The sequence below is a fragment of the Cavia porcellus genome, unplaced genomic scaffold, assembly GCF_034190915.1.
Source record: "Cavia porcellus strain 051 isolate PalLab524CR breed Dunkin Hartley unplaced genomic scaffold, mCavPor4.1 scaffold_28, whole genome shotgun sequence".
NCBI lineage: Eukaryota > Metazoa > Chordata > Mammalia > Rodentia > Caviidae > Cavia > Cavia porcellus.
Window position 1 is genome coordinate 44,160,050 of NW_026947511.1, and position 12,508 is coordinate 44,172,557.

At 44.7% G+C, this 12,508-nt stretch overlaps 1 protein-coding gene across 4 annotated transcripts in view; it reads right to left on the reverse strand.

The window, feature by feature from the left end:
* The window catches only part of Btbd9 (BTB domain containing 9), a 376,842-nt gene that overhangs the window by 114,118 nt on the left and 250,216 nt on the right, over positions 1-12,508 (reverse strand). For all 4 annotated transcript variants that reach the window (XM_003473890.5, XM_013156628.3, XM_013156629.3 and 1 more), the window contains exon 7: positions 7,402-7,511. In XM_003473890.5, the coding sequence (XP_003473938.1) occupies positions 7,402-7,511 (110 nt within the window). The remainder of the gene's footprint in view (positions 1-7,401; positions 7,512-12,508) is intronic.

Consider the following 12,508-nt stretch of genomic DNA (forward strand, 5'->3'; position numbering starts at 1 on the left):
CTTCTTTCAGTCCGTAAGGGCTGCCCTCATGCATCCTGTCACTGGAATGGGACATCCTCCCTGACAGCACTCCAAACTCATGGTGGTGCTCCTGTTCAGCACTCCTAACGCACTGACTGAAATGTCTCAATACTATTATTTTATCACGCCGTCACAGTCAGTGTAAGTCTCTCTCCTCTACTAGCTCACTGCGCCTCCAAGCCAAAAGCCACGCCTGTGTTTCTCTGTCTCCCTGGTGGCTGAATGTGCTTGGTGGCCTATTAATAAAGGACTCTTATGGCCAGGTAATTTACAGCAGCAAAAGAGGTTAAGTTTCAATGACAGTTACAACCAGCCTGAACATCTGATTAGAGGACCCGGCCTGGGAAGGGAGCAGCTTCCTGGTCTGGCCCAGGAGTGAGGCACCAGCACCATCAGAGAAAACCGTGAGCACTGAGGCCCAAGCGTGCTTCCTGCCACCAGACCGACAGCTTCATACATAATGAATCCCCCTACTCCCAATCTGTTTCTGCTGCCATGGACACTTACTTTTCTAAATAGAGTTATACAGCACAAAGCCGTACTATAGTGTATAGCAGATGCCCAAAGCCGCTCACATCCCAGATCTCCAACACTGCTTTCCCAGAAATCTCAAAGCGTCTAAACACACTGTCACAACTGCAGAGTGCTTTAAAACAAAGTCACCCAGTGCTGGAGGTTTAGCTCAGCGGCATAAGTGCTTGCCTTGCAAGCAGGCAGTCATGAGTTCGATCCCCGGTACTGATAAAAAGGAAAAAGACAAGAAAAAAAAAAAAAAATCACCCATGAGATTCCTACTTCCTCCCTTTAGTACCCTGGAGGGAAATGAGTGTCACCTATTCTTGTTGCTACGTAAATTAGCACTTTTGTTATGCCTGTAAATGTTACTAAATTCTTTAAGGCTCAGTTCAAATTTTCATCCTTCATGAACTTACCAGACAAGGAGATACATTGGGTTCTCTTACAACCAACTAACATTTTCCCATGGTTTGGGCCTTTGGTTGTTCTCCAAACACGCTTGTCTGCATTCTGCATCAGAGTATTTTCAGTTGGAAGAAGTCCCCTGTGAAGGAATCTGACGGCTGCCACACCACAGGCTGAGCAGTGGCCGCTCTACTCCCCTCCCCTTCCCCACTCTGCTTGTGCTCCAGGTAAGGAGGTGCAGGCACGGGTTAGTCAGCACAGCTGCACCCGTGACGCCCATCACTATTCGCCCAGTACTGACAGCATCCTCTACTCCCCATCCTTCCCAAGCCTCACCCTTGGGCGACCACTGCTCCCCCTACTTTCCCAAGTCCCTTTCACTCAACCCCCGCACCCCATGACCCTGTAAAAGACCCCACAGCCTGTATGACAGTAACAGGTCTGGTCTAAGTGCCAGGGCAGTCCCCTCAGGTTTGTTCTGACATAAACCTGTTCCAGGGCTCACATCTTTGTAGTTTTCCTGCTTTTCCCTAACACTGATGTATTCGTCTTGCGACAGTCCATAGCTCCCAGCCACCCCTTGGCAGCCTGGCTTCTAGTTCCACTAACAGAAGAAAACAGGTGGAGGACCGGAAGACAGAAGGGAGGATCGAAGAACACACTCTGTGCTGTTTCTGGTAGCAACGATGGAGCTGGGCTCCTCTGCAAACAGCACATTCCCTGGGGCCGGGGGGAGGGGGCAGTCAGCAGTGCCCCACCGTGTCAGCCACACAGATGCTGCATGTATGCTGCCTATTTTCAGTGATCTAGGCCAACTGCTAACTAAGAACTAGGAAAAAGCCACCAGTCTTTCTGGCCCAATTCTGCCAGAGAAACATAGATAAGACAGAACAGTCTAAAGCAATAATAAGATCTTATTCCCATTCTTTGTGCAGGTTAAAGAAACCCGAATTTTGGCCGATGACCTCCATTCTCTAGTAAAGTATCACTTAGGCAGAGCAGCAGAGCCAAGGACAAGGATGAAGAAGGACTTATGTAAGCTCATATCTTCCAGAAGACCCGGGACACCTTAAGGGGAACCAGATCCCTGCAGTGCTGAACATCACACTCCAACACCAGAGAACTGTCTACAGCTCCCCCAGGCACTCTCTGTTCACCTCAGAACAGAAGAGCTACTTAAAAAGAAAAAAGAAATGTAAGTGGCTCTTAAACATATGTTCAGTTTCTCTCACAAGAGACATGGAGTTAAAATTGCACTGAGAGGTCATTTCTTACCTATCAAACTGGCAAAAATCCGAACGTTTGAGAATATGCTCCACTGGCAAGACCACAGGGATGGTCGTCACCATGCAAGGCCAGGACAGACTTTAAAATGGCCTCATCTCCATGAAGGTGAACTGGCAATATCTAGCAAAATAACACGCGCATTTACCCTTTGATTATACAACCCCTTGGACACACTGGCAAAAATGGGAAAAGACTGCACAAAGCAACAGCTGCCTGTAACAGAAGACTGAAAACAACCCCATGGTTCAGCAGAGAGAAGAGGCTAAATAAACCACAGCGTCTCGGCACCACGTAGCTATTAAAAGGAGTGAGCAGCACCTTTTTGCACAGCTAGCACCACAGTACGTGGAACTCCTGCTTGAATCTGTCACATACAACTTGTAGTTGCCTCTGATTCAACCAGCCCCCGTGGCGTTTTCTCTTTGAGCCTTAGCGTTCCAGTTACACTGATGCGTGTGTGGGGAGGGGGTGGTAGATCCCCCTGACCGAACCCGTGGCTTTCACGCTGAGCTGTGTCTCAAGCTCTTTTTATTTTTTGAGGCCGGGTCTTGGTAACTCCATAAGTTGCCCAGACTAGGCTCAAACCTGCAATCCTCCCGCCTCAGTCTTCCAGAGCGCTGGGACTGCAGCTGTGCTCCACCACACTTGGCTTCTCTGAGACTTTTCTTGGCAGGGCAGCCACATGTACCACAGGTGGACTTTTAAGGTGACAAGCCTTAGGGCGATGGTAGTGCACAACCCTAGCGTCCCCTTGTTAATCTTGCTTCTGCCACAGAGCCCAAAGAACTAAAACAAAAAGAAACTGTAAAGGCAACCCCTAGATATTGAAAGCAAAATGCAACAAGTGAACCTGGATGGTACGCCAGGTTAAGAGTTACTTCAAAAGATTTTAAAAGAGCCATTTTACAGTACCTTTCTAGAGCAGGATACACCCTAAAGCCAGAAAAATTGTGAAAATCTTAAACTAGTCTTAGCATTCATCTGGTCCATTGGTAGTTTTTGTACCATTGTTTGAAGACTGTTTTTTTATCCTTCATTTCTTGGACACACTGTGTCTCACAATTACCAAATGAGTCTTTAGAGAAATTTCCTGTTTGTAGCTACCAAGTAAGACAGAATGAAAGAACTAAAATACAACCATTTTGCAATCACAGATTATAAAATAATGAATCTAGGAAATAATCATCACCGATGTGAACATCCAAGCAAGATGATCAGAGCTTTGTTGTGCTTCTTGATAGATACATAATTACTATCTATGGGGCATTATTACCATAACACAATGGCTGAATTCCACTTAGCCTCTGATTCTCAAGTTACAAGAGATGCAACACAATCACATGAGAACTCGATGACCAAAACACAGGGTATCACAAACCATAGAAATCAAAACCCTAATTCCTTCAATAAAATTAAAAAAAAATTCTTTTTGGAAAAAAGAAAGAGACAAATAAGGAACCTATGATTTAAAACAATCTAAGAGTCCTACTGGCTATTGTCACATATGGACCTTTTCTTTTCTTTTCTTTTCTTTTTTTTTTTTTTTTGTCTTTTTCGTTTTTATCGTTACCAGGGATCCAACTCCCGACTGCCTGCTTGCAAGGCAGGCGCTTATGCTGCTGAGCTAAACTCCAGCCCCAGATGGACCTTTTCTGACCCTGATTTTTTTTTTTGGTGGTGGTGCTGGGAACTGAACCAGTCTTGCAAATACTAGCCAAAAGCCCTACCACTGAGATTCACTCTTAGCCCTATTTCTTTTTCCCTCACAAATTCTGATTTTAACCACCTATAAACCACAAAAACTCTCACTACAGACTTTGAAACAATTAAGGAAATTTCAGCACTGACTGGGTATTTAATGATCTTCAGAAATTACTGTTTGATTTTAGGAAGTGACAGTGGTATTATTATGTATTCAAAAGGAAGGCTTTACTTTTAGGACTGTGTAATAGAATTGCTATGGATGAAATAAGATGTTTTGGAATGGCTTCGAAATAATCTGATGGGGAGGAAGTAGGCCACACAGACAGAACTAGGTTGGCTGTGAGCTGACAGTTTGTGAAGACAGTGATGGTGAACTATTCTGTCTGTGTGTACCCAATGGGACTTTCAAAGACATGAACGTAAACATTAGATTAAATAAGAAAGAAGACCTGCTGAACAGTATGAGAAAAACACACACACACACACACACACACACACACACACACACACACACGCGCGCGGTTTGGGAGGGTGACAGCCTGTAAACAGCAGTCACTCCTGCTCTTATCACTCCTTCCACACCTCATCGGTAAGACAGCCTTTCCTCCAAAGCTTCCTAACGGGGGAGGCTGGCCAGCAAATGAGCAGGGGCTGTGGTGTGCAGCAGCAGAGGTGGGTGTGGCAGGGCCCGTAGCCAAGGAGAAGTTAACCAGGAGGCCTTCAGAGCTTCCCTGCAAATCCGTACAGGTAAGGCAGCACGAGGTGACACACTTTCACCAACAATGGCGAAGAAACCCTTTGGCGGGAACAGACTAACATTTCATACAGTTGACGCACTTGCTTTTACTTACGTGATTTCCTGTCATTGCTGAGCTAAATTTCAAGCAGTAACATTGAAATCTGATTTTAAAAAACACAAATATTTTAAATGTCTTAGAAGAGAATGATAGAGGAGCCTGAACTATGAAAGGAAGACCGGAAACAAATTCTGAATCCAGAAACATAAAATCCGGCTTTGATTTTCTACTTGTTACTCTTTTTTTTTCCTCAACCATGAAAATCCAGAGTTTATATTCATGGTTCTCAAGGCAAGAACACACATTTTACAGAGTATAAGGAGTAAACAGTAGGAACTTACAACTTAAAAACAACCCTGCTCTGGGTCTGGCAGCTTGTGCCTATAGCCCCAGCTACCTGGGCAGCTGAGGCAGGAGGATCTCTGGAGTCCGAGAGTCACAGTCTACCCTGCGCAGCACAGTGAGGTCCTGTCTCACAACACACCAACTGTAACAGCAGCACAAGTCTAGGAGAACCTGATACCACTATGCCCTCACAGATGGACCATTCCTCTCTGGAAGGTCCCTGTAAGGTGGCCAAGGTCTGTGTCCTGCTAAAATGTACCTGATAATCAACACGGAAAGCTGGCCATTATTGTTTTAAATGCTGCTGCACGCCAAGCACAGCCGCACTGTCAGAGAGAGGACAGTGTGATTCCCCGTCCTCCTGTGTGCTCACACCACCTCCAGCCTGCTGGCATGGGCAGCTCCGAGCCACGCAGCAGGTACGGGGGCGCATGGGCCGGGGGTCCCACTGCAGGCTGTCTGCTGGCAAGTGTGTGCACACACGGCTGCCTGCCACACTACTGTACCCACTGGGGTGAGGAACAATGACAGGCAGGTGACTACAGTGCTCTTTACAGTCAAACGTGTGAGCATCAAAGAAAAGGGCTGGCAGAAAAGTACTCAAACACCAAATCCAAAAGCCCTTCTTGCACCTCTGTGACTTCTTTCATTGCTTGACATACCTGAGACATTATGGCTTCTAGTGTGAATGATACTGTCCCAACAGCCATAAAGCACACACTAACAACAGCCTCCCTCACTTCAGCTCGTGCCCAGCTTCAGCCCTATAACGGCCTCTCATGCCAGATGGGTCTGTTTCTTCAGTAATCACAGCATGCACTCGCTTCTCTTCCTCCAATAAAAAGGGGTATTTTCCATGCACCATGTCGAAAAAATGCTGCACATGGTTCTGAAACGAGTAGCCCAGTGCGACACACCTTACGAATAGGAAGGATCTTTTTTGTGGGGGTGGAGGAAGTGATGATACTGGGTATGGAGCCCAATGAACATCTCAAATCCCTTTTTAATTATAGGACAGGAACTCACTAGGTCACCAAGGTGCCCAGGCTGGGCTCAAAGTTGTGACTTTCCTGTCTTGGTTTCCCAGAGTGCCAGGATTACAGGCGTGACCTGCCATTCCTGCCTAAGGAGACTGGTTTCTAAGCTCTGTGTCAGTAATAACTCTGCCTATGTAATCACAGACGCAGTGAAGCCTGTACTCTGCAGAAGAACCTGGGTAACAGACAAAAACAATGGCCGATTTCACTGCCCTCTATTGCCACAAATATTTACCAAATATTTGCCAAAAATATTTTTGAGCTCTATCATCTGTAGCATTCTAGTCACTGCCATGCTTTTAGAACATGTGTCAATAAGGACACCTGTACTAACATGGACAGGATTTGAGAAGGACAAGAGAACTGAGGTTGTTTGTCAAGGACACAGGATTCTGTTTTAGGTACTGCCAGGCAAGGGCATCTTGTCCCTTCCACCTGAACATATGGAGCACTGTTCCCAGCAAACAACGGTAAGGGCATAGCATCAAGGACCTCATAGTTTAACTATGATCCTTTGCAAGTCAGAAGTTAAAATGGAAGCACGACCACCTCCTCGCAAAAAAAAGTTAAGTATTCTGGATGAGAAAAGCTACTTATGATATCTAGGGCATCAAAATCTGGGGTGGGTTTTACACAATGCCTAGCTAAGCTTTGCCAAAGCAAACACAACAGCAAACAGCCAATCCAAGCAACAACTAATCTGGGATTAAAATATCCTTTGGAAAGATCAGTCAGGCGGCATTTCCCACCAACTAACAAGTTTTACAGTGATGGTTCATTCATGCTGGTTTTAAGTAACGGACATGAGCTTTCTTGAGGTACTTGGGTAAACAGGACAAACAGAGACTGACAGGCTCCTGAAAAGCACACAGCCCACAGTCCAGCACATCACTCACATGGATCAAGGTCCGATATACCTTCACAGCTGTGGAAACGGGATATCTGATCAACATCAGACTGCCTGCACCGTCTCACCTACTGTCAAGTGTAGAAAAGTCTTAAGTATGAAAGGCTTTGCCTATCAATAACATTCCTTACCTTGCAAATCTGAATGGATCACTAAAAATAGTTTCAGTTGGTAGCTATTAGTACAATACTTACATTCTTTTGAGTTTACTGGAATTATTATTTTAATTGCTTCTAAAACTATAAGCCATCTTCTCTGTCACTCGCCCATAAGACATTCAAATCAACTAAAGCCCTGAGAGTTAAGATGAATAGAATAACAAAGTATTTGAAGACAGAATCCTAAGTAGGTATATACACCAAAATGCAATGGTAATACTTACCTATCAGTCCCTTTTCCAGAGTGAAGATTTTGTTTGTAAACATGCATTCGAAAGCCACAATGTGAAAAATCTTGTTCACTGTGTTGTGAGTCCCAACTATTCGAATATACCTGAGGGTAAAAGGAAAAGAAAGTCCATTGGCAATGAGCACAACCAATCCAAGGATAAGGAACACCACTGAAATGGAGAGTGTACCAGAACATGGTCTAAAGGAGACCCTGAACTTGACTTTGGACAGGGTTATCTATTCTTAGGCTGGCTCCAAATGACCCTGGAAGAATCACAGCAAAATCAGGGTGATATCATTCCCCACAGAATGCAGGAAAACTCGAATTTAAATTTACCTAGAAAATCACACCAGTTTCTTTCCCATTAATTCTTGAATGCCAGGACAAGTCCGTGTCCATGAGGCATTTACACTGGAGAACAGCAGCTTCTGCCCCTGCCTAACAGTTAGAAATGTGTCTGTGCACATATGCACAAACACAAGCAAAATCAAATGCTTTTCAACTCAATGCAACATCTCATCCACTGGAGACAAGTACATGAAATCAATATTGCTTTCCTTTTTAAAAGGAAAAATCCACAGAAACTACTGAAAACCACCCATGGTGTCTTCTGTTTCAGTACTGCTCCTACACCCTTGTTAGGAAGTTAACCCTACCTACCTACACCAGCCCCTGCTCCTGCCAGCTGGGAAGTCTCCTGACCAGAGGAAGTGGTCTGGAGACGTGACCCAGCTGCCCTGCACCTCCCTCCTGGCTACTTGGACCTCGTATCTGCACATAGTGCGGAATCTGCCAGGCAGGTCTTGAGCATCCTGGCCTTGTTCACCCCATCGTCCCCCTGGAGGATTCCTTTCTGACAACAGGCATTAACCTTGGCATGACTTGCTCCCTTAGCTCTCCAAAGCGACTGGCGGTTTGCAGGTTAATGAACAAACTTACTCTTTCCAAGCGCCACGTAATCCCACGGAATGTGCCACACAGTGGAACACAAAGGGAGAACCAGGAAACATAAATAGATTAACTGATATAGTGCTTCTGAATTATGAACTATGCACTCAGAAGGACGGGAAATATTAAATGAACAGACTTCAATTAGGACATGACAGACCGGCAAGGTTTTAGTAATATCCCTCTCCTGTGTGTAAAACAACTTCTGATTTAGATGTTAATTGCCGTTCACTAATTCGGTCATTTTCTTACGTTTCTTATCACTCTGAGTTAACTGCATAGCATAAAAGTCGATTTTTAAAATTCACATTACGGAGACTCTATGTAGGGTTTCCGCACTATGGACTATTCTCCCTCCTGCTTCTTCAAGCCTGAATCTCACGGTGTTCCTTGAGCACCTCATTTAGCCATCTGTTCCTTGACATGAGCTGATCACCCATCTTCGGAACCAATATTAATGCTGTCTCCTGGCTGGTTGTTCAATGTGCTCAAACTCGCTGCGGCAAGATGACTCTGCAGTGTGGAGAATTGGGGCTAGGGTTACTCCACCAAAGTCCCATGGCCGAGCAAGAAGCTGGCTCTGATCTGTCTGGCCCTCCAGGCAAACACAAGGTGCTGATTTTATGTGGGTTCATTCCAAAGTAAGCTCTTCATGGTCTAAGTAGTATAAACTGTGTTGTCTCTTACTGCCAGCAGTCATAGTTTCCCTGGTCTTTCTGGGAAGGAAAGGGTGTGTTAAACCCAGCACGTTGGCCTGAATCTACTTTTGTCCATTTCTTTAAACCCACAGGAACTCAACTGGTGTAGCATTTTCAACCGCACAGAGCCATGCCAGCCTGAGTGCTGCTGCTGTGACCTTGGAGGGCATTGGTTTGGTGGAATTTGATCAGATCGCTTTCTGAGTCCCTCCATGGGGTATCTCCACCCAAGCAAGGACAGCTCTCCTCCATCGCACAGTACAAAAAAGCTCGGAAATGACTGTTGAGCTCTTCCTCCAAGGCACTGAAGCTTAAATATGGCCCTGGCTGACCTAAGGGGACCTGCAAAGTTTGTGCCTTCCCTTTTCCTTTTTTTAAAATATTCTATGCAATCAAGCTTTCCAAATTTAGATAACAGCCATTTCCCAAAGTTCACGCTGATACATATGTCAGGAATGGAAGCAAACATGCAACCTTCCTCTCCCCTTTGCACTCCCCCAATCTCGTTATAAGCAACTGAAAATAAAAACTGCACTGGCATACATTTTACAGTCTTAATGATAGTGTTTGTGATACTAAACAAAATAATGTATATATAGCTAGAAAAGCACTGAGAGATGCCTCCAGATAAAAAGTTCCATGTAAATGAGATAATGTTGTCTTTGCTGCATAATCCTGAGGTCAAATTAGCAATTCATCGCTGTACATCACACTTCTTGATTAGCCTGCTATATGTAATGCTCACAGCAAGTTTATTCTAGTTTTACATTATTTTCTAAGTTTCTATAAAATTGTAGCATAATTTACAAAAATGGCAAGGAGTCCTTACTCAAACATATATTTTTAAAAATGTTAATGTCATTAAAACAACACCACCACCATGCTCCTTTTGCTCAAGCAAGAACCGTAAATACCCTGGGCGTTTTGCTAAAGATCTAGAGCTGAAACGCAAACCGCTTCACCTGATGCCTACCAGTGATGAGTGGAGGCTGCAGCCTGGGGCTCTACACGTTAAGCGCTCAGAGCTGCCGTCCACTGGGAAGCAGAGCCTTGGTCCCTGAGCAGTGACAGGGGCGCAGAGGGCAGCACAGGCTCCGTTCTTGATCGTGAGCATATCTCCTTACTGGGACTCAGGACTGCGCATCCCAAAGGCAGAGGGTTACTAGAACTGAGCTACTGGAAACCTAAAGGACAGGATGGGAGAGAATCCCCCCTCTCTTTTTACCTTATTTTGAAAAACAAAGCACAACTTGGCCTAACACCTAAATGGAAGAAACAGGCATCACATTTTCTCTGCTACAAGAAACCCTGAATAACAAACAAATAAAGTAAAAGATTTACACTTTTTTAAAATTTGATTTTATTTTTTTCAGTACCATCTCCCTCCAGGGCATAGTCAGGCCGATTTAACCTGGTAACGGAGGCAGCGGTGGCCAGCGGCTTCACTAGCATGTGGAGGGACACTGCTGGCAGCTCTTCACAAGGATCCTTTGTCCTGTCTGCAGTCCCTGACAGCAGCTCAGACAGCTGGAGGATAATTAAAACTTAAAGGGTGCTGGGGAAGGCAGAGAGGCAACAGATTGGCCAGTTTTGAGGACGATGGGTGCTGTCCACGTGCGCCCGTGTAACGGTCCTCTTCTAACACTCTCCTCCCTTCCCCATTCAGCAGTCTTCCTATGGCTGCCATAGCCTGGACCCCAACACACCTCAGAACAAGACGCTGCCTTCCCAAAGGATGTTGGAGCTGAGAGACTCTGGGCAAGAGAGACGCTGTCTTCTTTAACAAGATGAGCCCCAAAGTCTCCCAGGGTAGCGGGCTAAAACTTGAAAGGTCCTGTGGAGTTCTGAAACAATGAGGGCTTTGTGGCCTAACAGAACTGGCTGGTTCCCCAGCCCTGCCATTAATTACGAGTGCTGGGGTGTGGAGGGATAAAATGTTAAAACCTTATTGAACCTTAGTTTCCTCTTCTATAAAATGAGGTTAATAATAAAAACTTTATAATTTTAAATGAGTTAGGCAGTACTTGGAAGAGGATGAAGTTGCTAATGGGAACTCCAACAGCAGACTGCTGCACGCAAAATTTCTTGGATTGGACTCGATGCTGGCTGTCTAGGAGAGTATTTCTGAGTGGACGTGCATGCATGAGGATGCAGGATAAGAAGCCAACTTCAACACAGACAGGGGCTTTGCCCTCCTCACTGGGCACCAGGGTGGCTACCGAGGCCACAGAGAGCAAGCTACATTCAGAAAGTAGATTTCCTGCTCTCTGGTTTTCTGCTTTGATCCTACAATCTTTAAAAACTATGCTTGACCTGTTCTCAGCCCTGTAGGAGGAAGCAAAGGTAGGTGTTTCTTGCCCATATATCAGCTTGCAGTTTGAAGTCCTTTCCTACCCTCCAAAGCTGCCATCTTTGGCAGAGGTGAAACCCAGGGCCATGAGGCACACTGAGCCGTAAGCATGGAGGGTGTCTTTTTTTTTTTGTCCAAATTCTAGAAATTAAGAGTCCTAATTTATTAAGAAGAACAGGGTTTCCTTATAGAGAGACATCACAGAACTACGACACAACGACATTCTGTTTGGAGCTTTTGTTGCATTCCCTATGTACTCTGGAAAGATGCGCATTTCTATAATGAATCTGTTTTTGCATCATTTCTTGTCAGGATGCTATCAGAGCTAATTTTTAAGTCACATACATTTTTCATACACGGAAGAAAATACAGAAAGATAGCTACTTGTACATTTCTACCTTTAACTTTTGATTGCCTCTCGTCCTTAGCTCGGGTGGACCACAAGCCTGCATGTAATAATTAATCCTTAATCTTTGCTCCGGTTCTGTACTGTTCTGTATTATGCATATTCTATTACAAGATAAAACTAAATTTGGTAAAAGATGTCTAAATGAGCTCTTAAGAGATCAACTACAGCCAAATGCTACCAGAATTCTACTTCTTGGTAAACAGTTTTATTCTCAAATTGAACTTTATGTTCTTGGGTTAAACAAAGACTACTAACAACTAATAGTCTATATAAGACTAGAACGCAAGAAAGGATCTTTAGCATTCTGGCTCTTCTTCCAAGTAGCCATGGACAACTCTGAGAAGAAAAACTATTCTTTGCTGTGGCCAGAGATGTCACCCAAAGAGAACATTTATTAGAGATTTAGGACTACCTGGGGTTGGAATCACCATTTCCAAATCTTCCTGTGTGACCTTTCCCTTCAAAGAGACACTGACAATGTACATAAATAACACCCTCCGCCAACAAACAGGTAAGGTTGGCAGGTTTCCCCAGCATAATATTCCTTCTAGTTCTGGGTATAATGTTAGCTCTCTTATAATCAAACCACAGCCTCGAGGAGGAGCGACTTCAAGTCTTGTTGCTAAGGCAGCGAGCAGAAAACAGTTTGCTGCCAGAATGACAAAAAGCTTCTAGAAAAAGCATCTTGCAACAG